At 41.4% G+C, this 17067-nt stretch overlaps 2 protein-coding genes across 2 annotated transcripts in view; one reads left to right on the top strand and one right to left on the bottom strand.

Annotated features, from left to right (window-relative positions):
• Positions 1-719: 719 nt before the first annotated feature.
• LOC118433125 overlaps positions 720-17067 on the bottom strand; it is an 85188-nt gene continuing 68840 nt past the window's right edge. The window contains exons 6-13 of the mRNA XM_035844756.1: positions 16647-16728; positions 16489-16549; positions 12600-12638; positions 11546-11616; positions 11267-11334; positions 3735-4445; positions 3229-3354; positions 720-3112 (exon numbers count right to left, since the gene is read on the bottom strand). Coding sequence (XP_035700649.1) covers positions 4144-4445; positions 11267-11334; positions 11546-11616; positions 12600-12638; positions 16489-16549; positions 16647-16728 — 623 coding nt within the window. The 3' untranslated portion in view covers positions 720-3112; positions 3229-3354; positions 3735-4143. The remainder of the gene's footprint in view (positions 3113-3228; positions 3355-3734; positions 4446-11266; positions 11335-11545; positions 11617-12599; positions 12639-16488; positions 16550-16646; positions 16729-17067) is intronic.
• Positions 5583-6484, top strand: LOC110861543 (NPC intracellular cholesterol transporter 2). The gene is made up of 5 exons (XM_022110675.2): positions 5583-5758; positions 5826-5936; positions 6000-6105; positions 6188-6260; positions 6337-6484. Exons 1-5 carry the CDS (start codon positions 5668-5670, stop codon positions 6418-6420), a joined length of 465 nt encoding a protein of 154 aa, XP_021966367.1. The 5' UTR covers positions 5583-5667; the 3' UTR covers positions 6421-6484.

Below are 17067 nucleotides of genomic sequence, written 5' to 3'. Positions count from 1 at the left end.
CCAGTAAACGAATCCAGTCTGAGGCCGATATCCGGTAATTTATCAACCATACTTTGACTCTGGCACAAAAATAAAATTCTGCCCAGGATTTGTGCCATATAATCCGGATAGTTGTTGCTCCTACATGTCCCCCTTATCCTCAAAAGTATAACGACCCCAACAGCCAATACATCAACATCCAAAAAGATCACAACTCGTGAATTTCACAAGACGTCGATGCCCTTGGTCTGGTCTCTTTTAAATAAGCAAAAGGGAAGCTCGCGAGGAGAAAAAATATGCTAATATAAATATGTAACTAGTAAATAAATGAAATAGATCGCTTTCACTGGCAGCTAGTGCCTGGCGCTTGGAATTTAATAAACCTCGAAAGCTCTAATACTTACATAAGTGCAAACTGAACTGAAATGTCAGTCTCCTCTGCTCTACAATGTCTGCTTTCTCTGACAAAAAAGTTGTAATGCTGCACAATAATAATTTTGTACCCTACGACGCTCCATTTACTGTATCTCTCACTCAAGGCCACCTTTGTTTTCATCAATTCCACGTTGACTACGGAAGATGATGAACTTTTTTACTATTCAAATCCAATGATACACCATTTTGTATGCATATTCCTCCGTATGAACTGAACCTTTGTAAAATGAATGATTAAGCAACACTGAATGGATACTTGTATGAAAATGAGTTTTCAGCAAAAGCATAGACACACACGCTCCTCGTAAAAGTTGAATGATTTATTGTTTTTTATTATACTTTGTAGTGATACGAAGGAATATTCAATCAAGATTTATTTAGTTTTCATTCGATAGGGATCCGCTTTAGCATGGCAGATTTATTCTGAGAACTTTCTTCTACACGCAATATATCATTGGGTCTTACGTGCTAATTCCGAAATAAGATTGCACCCGTCGTCTCACACTCCACGCCTTAATTACGCATATATACTTTGCTAAACATACTTAGATTAGTAACGTCCTTGCAGCACAATCATGGGTAAATCTATTTATGTATTAACATGATACTTATTTATACATAAATACTTATACAATTGAATATTACCCAGTCGTTTTTATCCTAAGGGTTTGTTTTGTGATACAACTCGGTTAACTTGCATAATAGAATATCATGCCTGATTTATTATACACGAGGTAATCCTAACATTTATTTACGGTAGCATGGATTGCATAACCATTATACTTTTTATGGCAATTTTTCTTTCTTATAAAAATGATCAGTAAGTAAGATTTGCGATTGACGAGGTGTTATATTTGTATAACTGACAATGTTTGGTGGTACTTACGTATTGTTAGTTAATTGTTGGATATATATTTATTATTAACTTTATTAGTTAATGCTATATTAATTAAAGATTAGGGTACATGTAATGGGTACATACATATTTATATGGAGACACAATATTTATAGAGGTTCTACAATTACATAGTTGGGATTCTCGAAGTAGGAGGAATGATAACTTTTCAAAGTCAATGAGCCAGACATGAAATGAATTCCTTATTTATTTTACGTCAATAAAACCGAGCCTCTAAATATGTACGCATGTAGCTACACGTTATCTAACATTAAGGAAATTCTTCCTTTGAACTTCCGCTCAAAGGAACGACCAAGTACACGAGGACGAGGAGCCAAGTCCGGGGAATAAATGGGGGAGGAAAAGGATCCTTCGAGTAAACAAGTATAAACCACTTACACATTTTTAGTTGTGATTGTCAGCCTCGCCTCGTCTGAACAAACACTTTAATAAGTCTGACATTTGTGAAATGTATCCTTTCTCGATCTCCCAGAACTCGCAAAATCAGCAGAAATTTGTAAATTTTTGAAATAACAAGTCCGCCTGACGTAAACACTTCCCACGGAGAAGTTTCTTTCAAAGGAATTTCGATGTGAGTAGGCATAAACTAAATGTTGTCTGAATATCGTGAAAATCATCCTTGTATAACTTTATTTATCAAATGGGAGCACGCTTCAATTACTCTCGAAACAAAATCATTAGTACCTCGTTTTCCGTGTGTGTGATGCTGCTGAGGTAGTCAACATTGGCAGTTTGCTAATTACTAACTAACTACAAGACTAATAGTGGTAGTTAAGTAAATCTTATCCCAATAAAATATGCATGTCAAATATTATGATAATAGGGCAGGAAACGACTTATTACTTACATAACTAGTAAAATAGATATATACAAGTATCAGGAGTACATGGATGAAAAATTTACATGTAACGGAAAATTCCTTATAAAAAAATATTCAAGAAAAATACGAAGGATTTCTGTGTAGCGTTTCTTTTCTGGAAACGGCTTCCTTTTCCTTTCCCTTCCATCTGAGGATGAGTACCTTCATGAAACAGTGACGGATTCTCGTAGAAATTTTCCCAACCTTAAAGGAAGGCTGTATTATGCAACTGGCGGAATTGGAATGTGTAGTAGTAACTAGTAAAAAGTGAGCCTGATTAGTTTTTCCTTTGATTTGATCAAGGTATGGAAGTACATATGTATTCATTAGACGAAGGTTGTTGCATTGATAATTCAGAAAAATCAAAGGAGCAGGCAACCGTTGTTGTGGGTTCTGTGTGCTTATGTGAGCCGAGGAAATCTCGAAAAGTGGTCCATCCACTCACACATGACCTGTACACATGGCCAAACCCTTCCCACTCCTTTGGAGAACAGCCTTTGGAGGGGAATTGGTACGGCACAAATATTGATTACATTGGCTTGCACATAAATTTCGGGATCTTACTCAATCGTCTCCCTGCCTGCCTTTGGTTTCAACCCACTCACACATGAGTGACTGCATGCATGAGGCCCAGCATGGGGGAAATCCGACGGATTTGCAGAAATCAGTCGAGATTGAATATCAATTTTTGTGCTGTGTTCTATCCTTGATCGCATCAAAAGAATCAAAGTCTCAACTTGGAAATGGGTAATCCGATCGGAGCGATCGTTCGCAGTCCTCGCCCTGTTCTTCATGTCCCCGATCCATGTTTGTTCTCTTGGCGGTGGTGAAAGGAGTCACGGAACAAGTTTGTGGTGGCATTGGATTCTTTGCGCTTTCACTTATTTCTATTCCTATTTTTAAAGCCGCTTTCAGTCGTGATACTAAAAAAATATTAATCAAATATCGTTTTTAAGATCCACTTTCAATTCCGTTTTTCGTTCACGCTAAACGAAAACGCTACATACAATGCCACACAAATTACATTGATCCAACTCACTGAGGGTTCCTCTGGTGAAAGTCCAGAGGTCCAGAGGCCGACGAAAGTTATTGTAATCACCCTTCCACGCCCAATCCACTCTTGCCACATTCACGGAGGGGACCACGCACACGACTCGTACAATTCCTGCGGAGAATAATAGATTTCATGTCTCATTACAATTTCCTTTGTTACTTCGAGTATTGTGAAATTGTGCATTTCCAAATTCATACATTTTCAATTCGTTTGTTCAATGCCAAACAATTCATTAGTTCAAAATGTTTCGATATTACTCGTAGGAAAATTTTGCCAAAATTGCCTGATAAATTTTTATTTCTTAAAAAAGTTTATCAAGCAGAATTGATCGTCATAATGACATTGATTAAATGTACGGGTATATTTAGCACATTTTCAGTGAGCTCGCATTGTCAGACAGTTGACGTAATCGCACTCTTCACTTTATGCTAAACTGCACTCCCCACTTGATGCACTGCAATTATGCCTCAATCAATGGCGTATTAAATTACCTTGTTCTGTTTATCCTGTCATATCCGTTGCGGTTGATGATGATTTTCACAAAGATATTGAAAATCCTGGTTTAATTTTCTTTGCTATTTTCGTGCAGTTTATGTATGTACATAGGGCTTAGCTCTCTTTGTTTAATTCACGAGTTTAATCTTTCTTCTTCATCAGTCACTGTGTGTTTGTGAGACACTTATTACATTGCGATAAGTCACGAGCACGCACACCAAATCCGATCCACATTTAATGTACGTACGTACGGAGCCACTGCTCCAGTCAGATTATGTATTTATATCCAATTAAGATAGAGGGATTAAGTAAAAGTGTGTAAATAAAGTCGCAATTCTTGAGATTGCTCTTTTTTCGAGTAGCATTAAGGAGGAGAAAGCAGTTTGCGTGCAATGGACACCCCGCTCAAAGGCAGGGCTCTGCACGGGCTGACAATTTTTGATGAGCTAACATTTCGCGACGGCCTGCACGGCATGATTTTGACATGGGTTGACGTTCCCTGCTTAGTTCTTGAAGGTTGGATTGTTGAGTTGACGTGGTTGTGGAGGGTGCATCAGTTGCAGTTCGAGTGAGCCGGGGGGAAAGGTGAGCGAAGACTTGGTGGTGAAATGCATTGGCGAGAAGAAAGTGGAGCAGAAGTGCCATCGTGATTACGTAAGCTCGCTTCGAGGTCGACGAGGCCGAGTGCATGGCCGCCTGTTTCTCACCTGAAATTAATCACAAACGACGATCAGATACATATCTTTTTCATACTGACAGTTAAGATCTCTCGTTGTGATTACTGCGTCATCTAAGCAATACGATTTACTTGGAGGGATCAAGGTGAATCTGTTGGCAATACTCTATATTTAGTTATTTTAGGTACAGTTACCTAACATGTTGTGTTACAGAGATTACTTAATCCCAAGGAATGCATCCATTTACAACCTGATAATACACTTACGTGCGTACACATACACTCGGACACAATTGGTTGCTTGCTTTGTTACGAGCGCTTATGAAACGTGCACGTCGTGTGCAAAATGTATCGTACACGAACCTTGCACCAACGTCAAGGTATTTATCTACACTTTTGGGTTATTGCATCAACATGTACTGAAACTGATGGGTTTTTTGGCTCCTTGATAAGTCATACGACAAATACCTATGTACCTAGCTGTATATGCGGAAAGGTGTTGTATTCAGCGTGAAATAAACATTAAACATTAATTAATAATTATGTACAAAGTCGAATCTGGACACGTACTCATAACATGCATCACACATAGATACATATGCAATGTGGTAAAAAATATCTCATCTCCATCTTGTCACCTGACGTGATTGTTTTGAAGTTGCTTTGAGTGAATGGCTAGGTCAGCTATGTTCCAATAACACGATGACGGGACAAATGTCGAAGAACTGATAATGACGAAGAATGTGCCATACTCAAATAGTTGCACTACGACTTATTGTGCTCTGATTTTCGACAAATGCACTCCGCAGTGAAAACAAACAGGAGAAGGCTTCGCGTCGGAGAGATTGATTGGCGATGATTATTTTCAAGTGAACACTACTTGCGCAAACTTAACCAGCTTGAACAGGAAACGTACCCAATCATGGCAGACGAGTCTATCGTAGCCGAACCCCATGACATGTTAGGTAGGTGACAAGACCAATACAACTATTTTTTGCCATGCTTCATGGCAACTTGCTGCACATTGATTGATCAAAACATGATGTTTTGTGATAGCCGGTGAAAAAAATCAATCCCATTCTCGAGTACGACTGCCCTTTCATCAGCCGCAATGTCAAGAGGATCATAAAACGATTGAGCGATGACTATAAAAACGGTTGAGGCTCACATCAATTTCCAGTGTTCTGCGTGAACCGTTGTCCAGTTCAGTTAAACTGAGATTTATACCGTTAGCAATTATTTTCCTGAGAATCATGTATATGAAAACCATTCTAATCGCAATATTCATTGCTTCCACGGACTGTATTTCCCTTCGCAATGCTGTAGATTTTAAACTGTGTGATGGTAATGTTTGAAATTAGATACTATTTTACTTTGAGGTAATCATAACATTTCTTTGCAATCTTTGCAGATGTCGTGCCCACCGGAATCGTGTCCAACGTCTTCGTTTCTGAATGCGCATCTTTGCCATGCACCTTTCGAAGAGGACAAAACTACAGCATTGAGATTGACTTTGAAAACAGTAAGTTGTACCAGAATCTGTCTGTATAGTATTCTGTCAATGAGCATTTTTGCTTTGTAATAGACCGAGGAACAGAGATTTTGACCGCCGAAGTGTACGGGATTATTCTGGGCATTCCGGTCCCTTGGCCTGGTCTTGACCGTGACGGGTGTAATCACATGATTATTGGGTAAGTAAGAAGACGTTTGTGGGTCAGAGTTAACTGGCTCATAAAACAGACTGATAACACTTGATTAATCAAACAATTCCAGAGGGTGCCCGATGCATGTGGGGGACTATGTCACGTACGGGATGGCCATGCCTGTGGACACCTTGTTGCCTCCTGTAAGCACATTTATGCACTAGCCTACTTTCCGCCATAATTGTTTGTGTCAATTCAACTTGGGTTTGATTGTCACAGGTGGAGGCCACACTGCGATGGTTGATAAAGGGAGACGATGGAAGGGAGATTTTTTGTTTCGAGATTCCAGTTCGCCTCGTTTAATAATAGAATCTCAACATTTGTACCTGTTCTGCTATTAAAAAAATGTCAAAAACAGTTTACCAAACCTATCGTAGTATAAAGTTGGGCACACTGACTGGCATTCTTTCTTTCCTCCGCTAAGCCACAACAGAGTGAAAGGCTTGCATTATCACCCATATGCACACATGTACACACACGCCATCAAAGGTTTCTTATGAGGAGTGCTGCTTGATCTCCACGCTTCCCTTCCCCCTTCGTCATTCGTACTTATCAAAGAGTCGAATTCTCTTTTTGCATCTGATCAATGTATTCTGAGCATTTTGGGCATCAAAGTGCAGATGCTGACATGTGGCAGGTGTGAATTTGGATTTGAGAGTGAGCAGGTTTCCAAATTGATCAAACGTGCTTTTGCACCGGAGCAATTGTGGCGTCGCTTTTCTCTGTTTTTCCTTTTTTGCCCTCTCACATCCTCCCCGCCAGGCCACAAACTTTAAGACTTTGATCGTTGAGAAAGCAACTTCAAATCTGCACCGAAAGAAAGTGGGACATTATACGATTGTAACAAATTGCATTGCAAATTCCGACAACGAAATTCATTGCAAGTGCTGGCCGTCTGCCGTGGCAGCAGCAGCAGCAGCACTCATCGCCATGTAGTTCAAAAGGATTCCTGTCAGAAAACATTTGTTACTACGATAATCCTTTGGTGCGGTTTTCGCAATTCTACTTAAATGACGAGCAATCAGCTGCAGGATCATCTCAGCAGGCTTCCGGCCCAGAGAGGTCAGACGGAGACCAAAGGAATACATGCACATACGCGTAGGAAGGTCCTCTTACGTGATTTTTCTCACATATTTGCCTCCATCAGTCAGGATAAGCTTGTGTAATACATACATATACATATCTATACTACTTATTCGCTCAATATCTTATGCAACTTCGCATCCAATTACATTTGTGTTTCTAATATTAACGTCTATTCAAACATCTTTTCGAGATCTGTGTAATTTGCCCACGAGCGAATCATAAAAAGCCGGCCGTGCTCTTGTTTCAGCGAAATTAATTAATTGCCTCGCATTGTAATTTTATTTCTGCCCTTGTTTTCTATGATACATAAAACTGGGCTGGAATTCCCAAGTTTTCAGCAAAGATAAGTTCTAATGTTTTATATTTTTATTTGCCCTTTTATTTACCTCGAGGACATTAATAATGAGCACGAGACACATATTTCAGGGACGTGTAATCAGCCTTTTCTTTGGCAAATAAGTGAGATCTTGCGACGAAATATTTACGAGGACTCGTCTTGCTATTTATTTGGCTAGAAGAAGGTCCTGATAAATACTAGAGAGAGAGAGAAAGCAAAAGGTGTGTTTATAAAGCACTCCATGAGACTCCCCTTTATGAGCTAACAATGGCTCTGATATTTTGCGAAATTCTAACAGCACCAGCACTTTAGGACCATTACTCGAAATCAGTGCAATTTGTTTTAATCTGGCAACATTACAATTTTGATTTATGAAAAGTAGGCACTCACGGAAAATGAGACAATCTTGCGAAATATAAACAGAGCGAGTGTCCTTCTCAAACTCGGAACACAATGGCCTTGGTTTCTTTCTTATCGGGTGTAAATCCCGAGTTTGAGCTAAACTGAGGACTATGCTGAATGTCGAATAAATTCACGTGTGCAGACTCATTTTATGCGGATGAAAACGGTTTATTCCTATAGCGCATAAACAACTGGCTGACTGACGGAGGTGCAAAACTTAAATTTGTAGACACGTTTGTTCCCTTGTTTCTGTTTTCATCTGTCAGAAAAAGTTGAGTCGAAAATGAAGACGAAGCAAGTCACTCAGGCTTCTTTCTTTTTCCCAACTTCTTTTTATTCCTTAGTCGCCTATCGACTGGAGTCTGTCTGGAAACAGTAAGTATATGTATCCACATGTGTATCTACCTACCTATGCATGTACTTGGCAATTGTTAGATGTGTGATTTTGCAAGAAGGCTGGGGTGTCAGAACTGGGAATGTTTTCCTAGTCAAATTTCAAATTGAGCTCAAAAGCGTGTTAGGAAGACAAAAGGGGAAGGATACCATTCAAAATTCAACAATCTTTTGGGTGCAAGTTCTTTGTTGGAGGAATTCTACTCAAAATTTGGTTGAGCACGGACGGGAGTTGGTGCATATCCTCAGTTCAAAAACATCAAGTCAAGTCAGCACGGACGAGTGAATTGCAAAAATTGACAAGATTCATCCAACCTTTTATTTTATGCTGTTTTACCCTTTCATTTATGCACAGCCGATGCTCACATCCACATATTTCCAGGCGGAAGGAGGGTGTTGCAATGACTGCCGACTCTGTCAACTCTTTCTGTATGTTCATATCTGCCATGTACTTATGATGATGATGCTCCACTAGGTCACAAGTCATCATGGTGGAAAAGCGTGCATGAGGCCTGTGCGCAGTGTCATTATTTGAATAAAGCCAACTGGACTGGAAACCGTGTGTTTTATTCGCTGATAGATCGACACGGCAAGTTGAATCGGAATAAAGTCTCGACTATGCAAAAATGTGGAAATGATAGCAGAAACATTTGTCAGCGTTTGTGGAAGAATCCGCCTCACTCACACCGCACCACCCACGGAAAAGTGAAATGCACTCGAGTGCTTTCTCCCCATTTGGCCTGGAATCCGAGGCGAAATGTGATCCCAAATCAGTTCATGCTTGCACGAGCAGCAGCTTAGAGGAAGTAAGTTACAAGGGGATACAGATTCAAATGTTGCCAATATATCGCACCCAGCACTTCTCGCAGGGCCTCAACAGTTCGGGATAAATCCGTGTCAAGTCAAATGTCAACTTTCCTTGGGACGAATGTCACATCACGCAACCCGTCCAGCTACTTGATCCTTTTCCCCATTTCTCCCTCTCTCTCGCACTGAATGAGTACATCAATTCCACATTTTCAGCAATTCAGATTTATTTCATGCTTAAAACACGTCGCACAAAAAAGTTGCGTGTCTTCTTCACTTCATATCCAAATAAATGTGGAGCAGCTCCGTAGGTTTTAATGCCATTCAGATCGGAATCCGGGAGGCTCTAATCCCATAATATCGGATCTCGTGGTGGCTGCTCCAAAAAATTCTAATGCTCTCCAATTCCCGTTCTGATATTCCTCACTGTGGTGACATAAAGTGAATAGCTGTGTTGATTCCATGCTGCCGAGTGTTGAATCGCTAAGTCCCATCTTGGAGAATTCCACCGAGTGTAAATTTTCCATATAAATAGGGTCGAAGAGAAAGCAAGCAAAAAACCGGGATATTTGTGATGTGGATCATGAACTTAAATCAAGCCACTTTCTCTCCTCAATCCCATCCTGAAGGAGACGGAGAAGAAAGGAGGCTGCAGGTAGCTCACCTAGCCACCCACCCACCAGTACAAGTAAAGTATAAAGAAATCGTCGCTGGTGGTGGTGGCGGTGCCAATGGTGGTAAAAAATGGATAAGAAATTGAGGAGGACTGTCAATTGCGCTGCGACCTTGTTTGCTCGCTTGGAGAATTCAAAATAAGGAGAAGAAATCATATCGTACAATTGGAGCTCGTACATTGTGAGGAGGGCATAGAATTCGCGATATGGCTCCACACCAAACCCATCACCACCTGCTCTTCCAAAGTCAAAGGTCTTCCCTTTGTACGCGCAAATGGCATAATCTCCTCATGCGTGTTATCATTACAGGCGTAATGATATGGATGTTTGCTCTCCTGCCTGTCTGGCGAGGTGGCCACGATAAGAAAGGTGCTTGTTGTTGGCTTTCTTCTCGCTCCTGGTGTCGTGTGGTTTTCTATCGTTGATACGTACCTATACATAGTTCGGTTGGTATGTTATACGTAGGCAGGCACGTATATTGTGCTGCTGCCCGTACATGCAGTCAGTGAAATTCGCAAAGTTCTCGCACCCTTTTGGGTTAAGATTGCTGAGGAGAGCTGCCTTTCTCCATTACGCATTCATGACTGCTTCCCCACTCAGAATACCAAAGGAATCCAATGGCTTAAGGAGATGAGCTATACTGAGTCACAAGCTTCAACTTTCTTCTTTACGTTCCCATTTTAATACGCTAACAAGCTATGTATGGACCTCAAATGTATTGCCGTCAACACAGCCATGTACATAACATGCTATTTTGTAGTTGCATAATGTGCACACATACGTAGAATAAACGTACGTACACATATGCAAGTTACGCTATTCTCCCGGTGTAAATTGTAAATACTGCACAGCATTGATACGTTTGGGTGGATTGAAAGTCAAAGTTGGGGAAAGTGATCCAAATCTGAAAGAATTTTGGTGGGCGAGTGTGCGAGAAGAGGAGGTGATCAGAAGTGAATAAATCCCGATCTCTGCCGTCACCCACTTTCTTTTTCCCTCGAGAACCACGCTCTTATCATTCCCTTATCAGTCAAAGCTCAGTCGAACGTGTAAGGAGGACGTGCCGGAGATGGTGTCGGATTTCACAATTGAATCCACCACCACCACCTTTACCTCGTACGACACGAGAAAACTAACCAGACAACCACATAAGACATGTTTATGTGGGGTGTGGTGGTAGACCTCGCTCCATAGGCGCACATAGCCGCACGTTGTGTGGACCAAAGTCGTAAAATAAAGTGCACAGAATAAAACGCGACCACCCAGACAGCACCTGAAATAAGGAGCCACTGACCCGCTCAGACAATCTCGAAGTGATCTCATTGTCATCTCGTTATTGAATTATGCCATCAGGAGTGAATGGAAAGGAGCTCGGATAAAGGGAAAGCGGACGAAAAAGAATGTATACCGAGTTGAGTTTGAGATAAAAATAAAAGAATGAAATACTCACCTTGTATCAAAACGTGTATTTTTACTGAGGCTGGATGAGCGTTTTGCGGTAAGCAGAAATAGGTCCCACTGCAATCATTGAGTATTCATGCATTTAGACAAGACGAGGAAATAAATGGACTGGAATATGTACGTAATGCACACGGATTGAGATTGTAGATTATTCAATAATTTTTATTTCGTCATTCATACAATAAAAGACATGTAATCCTCGCCGGAAGGAATATTTATGCCTCTCATCAGTAAGAAAATGCGACGGGGTGAAAGGCGTCTTACTCACCTATCAGTTCTCGCTGCTTTCTGGATGAGGAGCCTCGACACGGTGACGCCACGTGACTTCTTCTCCGTAATCTAAATTACAATATTATTGTCCATAAACATTCTACTGACGCCTTGAATGAGGAACCGGGACAGCAAAGGGTTTGCACACCAGACCGGCATAAGATAAGCCCCTGTGCCGTTTGGAACCACGGAGGAGCTGACAGGTCTGAGTCCTAGTTATGACATTAAACTAACCAACCCAAGCGTGTAGTTGCAAAGGGATTTCAGCATTTCAAAGTTACGTAATTTTAAGCTAGGTAGGCATTGTTGGCTGAGGGAATCTATAATTCGATCTGTCTGGCACAAACGCGAAAATGGATGGAAGAGCTGGGGAGAAGAGGTGACAAGGAAAATAGTCGGAAAGTGGAAGAAAAAGAGAGAGTGGAGAAAGTAAAGAATGAGACTGAACTCACGAAGCTAATCATGCAACCGAAATTTGACAAACCTTCTGTAACTGCTTTTTGCATTCATTTAGAAGGGTTGACAGATGAACGTGTCCAGTTTATGTGCATCCTGATGAAATACAAAAACTTGGCACGTTCTTATAATCGAAAACAGACCAAAGGTGTGAATTTGGTGAGGTTGCATAAGAGGAGAAAGCAGCTTTAAAACTTGGAAAGGAGCAACAAATTGCGAAAAACTAAACAGACAATAGCTAAATAAGAATTAACTATTTACTATCTAGTACACAATCAAACGACCTTTTAGAACTTGTAAGTGATACAGCAAAACGTGCATTCTATTTGAGGGGGAAGTAGCTGTGGGACAGGGAGGAATTTTTGACATGAGTTAGTCACTTTGTCCAATGTGGAGGCTACTTAAGGGGCCCCTCTCAGGATCTGCGTGACAGTTTGGCTCAACTACTTTAAAGCGCGGGTCACCCCCGCCAACGGCCAGTCTAGGCGGATGTTAAGGGGTCATTTCCCTAGACTTCCGGCTTGACCGGGTAGAAGAGTGAATATGGGGAATTGCTGCCGGTCCTCTGATAATGGCAGGCTGAAAGTATTACTTACCAAACTCATCCCTCCACGATTCCACTCAAAGTTCACTATCTGCAAATCACATTAATTATCAAAATAAATGAATCTGAGCGAAAGTTCAATCAAATCACGTCCTCCCACCTCCCGTCAAGCCCGTAAATTAATTAGCTAATTCAATTAAATGGACACAACTGCACCATACATAACTTTATCCCGGTTTCGTGTTCCAATATTTATCATTTCAGTTGTGTTTTGTGCATTTCCACTGCGAGGAGGTGAAGGATGGACGCGTATGACGTGAGCATATGGCGCGTCCCTTTTCCAGAGTTTTATCCGTGACAGGGAGGCGAGTGGTAGAAAAGACAGTGACAGTGGGCCGGAGTGGAGTGAAAACATTGGGAGCGAGAGAGAGGAGCCAACAACACGGACCACTCTACTTCATCCTCAATTGTTGTCCTCATGTCGCTTTATTGACTTCCTCTCACTTTCACTCAATCTCCGCCACTTTCTCAGCTTTTCCCAATTGCTTCCCATCCCTCCACCAAGACCAATACGGGGCCGTCCGCACACAATGTGCACCACCAGACAGAATCATCCCATCCCTCCCGACCAAACAAGCCGGATTGTGGGTGCATGCTCACCAGGTGGACAGGAAACTTCCCGGAGATGCATTATCCACTGCACCCTCTACTTTTTTCATGACAGATCCGCTCCAATATCAACTACACGTTGGCCAAGTCTCCCTCAAGAGGAGTCCAACGCACTCACTTGCCATGTTGATACCACACCAGGACCAGCACCACCACTCCCTGAGGACTTTCTCCTCAACCCAGCATAGCAGCAGTGTTTCCTTGAGCTGCTTCCTTCTCCCTCGGGCTCCGGGGAATGTCAGCAACAAAATGCAATGTATCCCTCAATTCTGAGCGCACCGGAATTAGGAGAGATCTTTCTGTCGGGAACTTGAGGGAAGGGAAAATAAAAATTGAGAAATATGCATAACATGATAAAAAATGAAGGTGCGCGTGCATCCCACTAAAAACAGAGGCGAGACAGGAAAATAGTGAAAAGAGATACATAGCTGCAAAATGTGTCTGCTCTCTCTCTCTCCAGAAAAAAAGTTAACTGCGTCCTGTCGACTGAGGGCTGCGGAGGAATCTCAGTGCTTTCTCCATGAAAAACTTGACGGATTGCATCTTGTCTGCATAAGCAGGACTAAGTCGGCGCAGATGTGGTTAGTTTTCGTGAGTGATCTGGCACAAGAACTGCAGGACTTATTGCTCCTCGTCAAAATTGAATGAATCGCTCGATAAAATTGATATTAAGATCTTTCCCCTCGCCTGAGCACGCTTCTCGTCACGTTGCATAATGCCAAACATATTCACGATATTGTTTTATGTCGGCCTATTAAGCTAATTGTTTGATAATATGCTTCTCAGTAATATTATTGGATTTGTTTAATGCTCACTCAGTCCGTCATGAATATATCAAATTATGAAAATTTATGGCAATGATAAAGAGTGAATTTGCGTAATAAAGCAATTTACCTATGACTTGCAGCGTGAGGACAAAGGATTTGCATAATAATATCACACCATTCTCTCAATGGGGTCTCAATGGTCATAATCATAATCATTATCATCTCATTAGAAAACATGCAAAGAAATTGGATTTGTAGGTTTAAAAATTTACGTGTAGTTTAATAAAACACGAGAAACGTGCCACGGCCAAAACCCCCACTTTCCTTCCACCAGGGTAAAAATTTCACATTTTGTTATGTGCAACTCAAATCGGTAGTCGAATAAAAACTTTAAAATGCACCGGGTGAGATAACCCTCAAACTTGGGTTCATGAATCTCCCATCACATTTTCTCTCTCTTGACTCGGTCTTAAATAAAAAATGGAGAGATCTGATCCCAAGTATGAGGACTGGCGATGCGCGTGCAGATGTATATTTAGCGTGGTCACCGTGCCCAGCGGTCTGTTGACTTGACCAACTTTCCCCTCGTACGCTCCTTTGTTTTCCCATTTTTGCCAGGACGAGGGGAGGGTGGCCCCTGTCACCATGCGATCTTGGCCATGGGCTCGCGAATTCAATCAGTAAACTCAATTTCTGCAACTTTGCCATCATCTTCTCCTTGACTCGATGCCCCAGTTTCCTTTCTGCAGGGTCCATTCAGCTTGAAAGTTTAAAACTCTGGAGCTGCCCCGGCTTGAATAGTGATTCACGTCCACTTGAGAAGCAAATGCATTTTATTGTTTGTGCAGAAGTCGGGTTGCGCAATTTGTTAAAATCAATGGAGCAATTACGACTGTGCTGTGACGGGGGAAAGTTTTTGCTTGGAAAGAGATTGAAAAAGTTTGCGAGAAAAATGGGGTTTGAAGAGGAAGCAGCAGTTGGGAAAACAAACGGTTATTTTTATCCATTGAATGAACCATTCACGACACTTACAAATTAGACGAGTGACACAAAAGTGAAAGTGAATTTGGAGGAAGAGGAGATTCAGAGAGAGAGTCAGGATGTTGGCTCGTGACCCAAAGGGTGATGGGAATCCGACTCAACAGAGACTGCACCCAATCACGTCAGGGACGAGATGCTACCCAAATTAACAATGATCCCATCCAGCTAAATGACTTTACGATAGCGCACTTTCTTTCAGCACCAGCAACCAAGTAAGATTTGGGACACTTTCCCTCGCTTTTATCTCTCCTCGACCCCTCCTCCTCCTCGAAATTTACATCAGCGAGAGTCTTGTAATGGAATGGAACACCAAAAAGTAGGAACTAGGCTGAATTAAAACAATAAAGTGTCACTTGTCAATCGTTCAGTTTCTTTGATCATTTTGGATTTTATCATTTGAGCTCAAGGTTACCTACAAAGCAAGGTTGAAGATTTCTCGGTTGGAGATTTCGTGACACAAAGCGTCAACTGTAAGCGATCTTTCGCCAATAAGTCAAAAACCGAGGTGAGAAGCGGCCTGGAATCTGGTTTCACCTTTAACCGAAAAGATATTAGATGCAGATAGCTGAGGACTGGAGTTAGGCACTGGTGCTGGAAGTGGTTGTGGCCCTTCTTCTCGGAAGTGACTAATCAGAAGAGTGAGAGAAAGGCTTACATCAAACGGGCGTGACTTGGGTGCAAATTACCTGGCCCGTCCTCAACCCACCGAAGACCAAACAGCTCAAGTGACACGCGATATACTTTTGAAAACACAATGAGGACAAACCCCGACTAAACTTTTTCACCTCATGAATAATCAACGTGATGCAAATTGTGTCAAATTCTAAACAAAGGCGTATGGACGGTTTTATCAGCCATGTGAGAAACAGGGTCGACAACCTGAAAAATATCTCCTTTTTGACTTAACAAAGTAAGGACGTCGGGATACATATGTCAGAAACAGATTTTTGAAAAAATTGGACTAATGTGTAATTGAAAAACTTTGATGCTCATAATTAGTGCTGGCAGTAATGAGAGGTTCAAGTCGTTTCGTGATTTTTCTGGAAACTTGTGAAGTGATTTTTTTCACTAATTCCAAAGAAAATTAAAAGTGAAAGTTGACTAGCGAGCTGAATCAGATCCCACGTCGTGGGACTTTCAAAAGAAGAAGGTGGTGAAAGTGAAAGGAGCAATGCAGCTTTAATGCTCATGAAATCTATGTTTCAGTGGATACTCAAAATGCATGCACGTCAATGCTTCAGTTTCTGAATGGCTCATGTAATAATCATCCCCTGGAATTGAGGACCTAGAATTTCTAAGATGCTCAACGTATAGCTCTATCTATTTAATTGGGATGGTCGTGGGCGTGGAGATGTAACTGGAGATGAATCACAGTGTAGATTCTGATTAAAATCGTATATTTGCATAGTTGGCATAATCGACCTCTGATTAAAAAAATATTAGTTGCATGATATGAAAGCTTACCCTAGAGTTGTGTTTCCACAGAATATGTTTTGGGGCATTGTCAGTGGCATCTTCTACGATGCTGGAAATATAGCAAATTATGCAAATTAGTTATTATACTAAATTTGAAAGCTGCATCATCTCTTCAGGAAAAGTGCAAATTCAATTAAATCACGAACCAGGTGAGATTTATGGTGCTTCCGGCCTTCAAGAAAAGCTCCGATCCTCTCCCATTCAGTCCTTCTATGTGGGTCACTGGCTCTGCAATTCATAAAAAATAATACGCCTTATTATTCGTTTCGCAAAATCTGGCAAATCTTATTAAATAGGTCTTTCCGAAGAGAATGTGAAACGCAAAAGGTTTAAAATGTGTCTCGTTTGGTGCATCATCACTTGTGACACTTGTGACACCTTGCCCTGTTTTGGACCATGGTGGACATTACGTGAATGGTCGTTGGGGTTAGTGGAGTAAAGAGAAAGGAGGAGAAAGCAGGCCTGCTGCAGTGGAGTCGTTAGGAAAATGGGACGACTGCACAATTTGGTTGAGCCAAGCTCATTCCGTTGCAAAGTTCCATCCAGGAAACGGAAGCAAAGATGCCG

This window comes from Folsomia candida, unplaced genomic scaffold (assembly GCF_002217175.1).
Source record: "Folsomia candida strain VU population unplaced genomic scaffold, ASM221717v1 Fcan01_Sc042, whole genome shotgun sequence".
NCBI classification, from domain to species: domain Eukaryota; kingdom Metazoa; phylum Arthropoda; class Collembola; order Entomobryomorpha; family Isotomidae; genus Folsomia; species Folsomia candida.
This window is presented reverse-complemented; position numbering and strand designations above follow the sequence as displayed.

Bases quoted from the DNA above. Each gene is read 5' to 3' on its own strand.
- LOC110861543 (XM_022110675.2), top strand. From the start codon at position 5,668: ATGTATATGAAAACCATTCTAATCGCAATATTCATTGCTTCCACGGAC. The intron at 5,937-5,999 runs GTAAGTTGTACC...GCTTTGTAATAG, and splicing joins TGAGATTGACTTTGAAAACA to ACCGAGGAACAGAGATTTTG. The intron at 6,261-6,336 runs GTAAGCACATTT...TGATTGTCACAG, and splicing joins TGGACACCTTGTTGCCTCCT to GTGGAGGCCACACTGCGATG.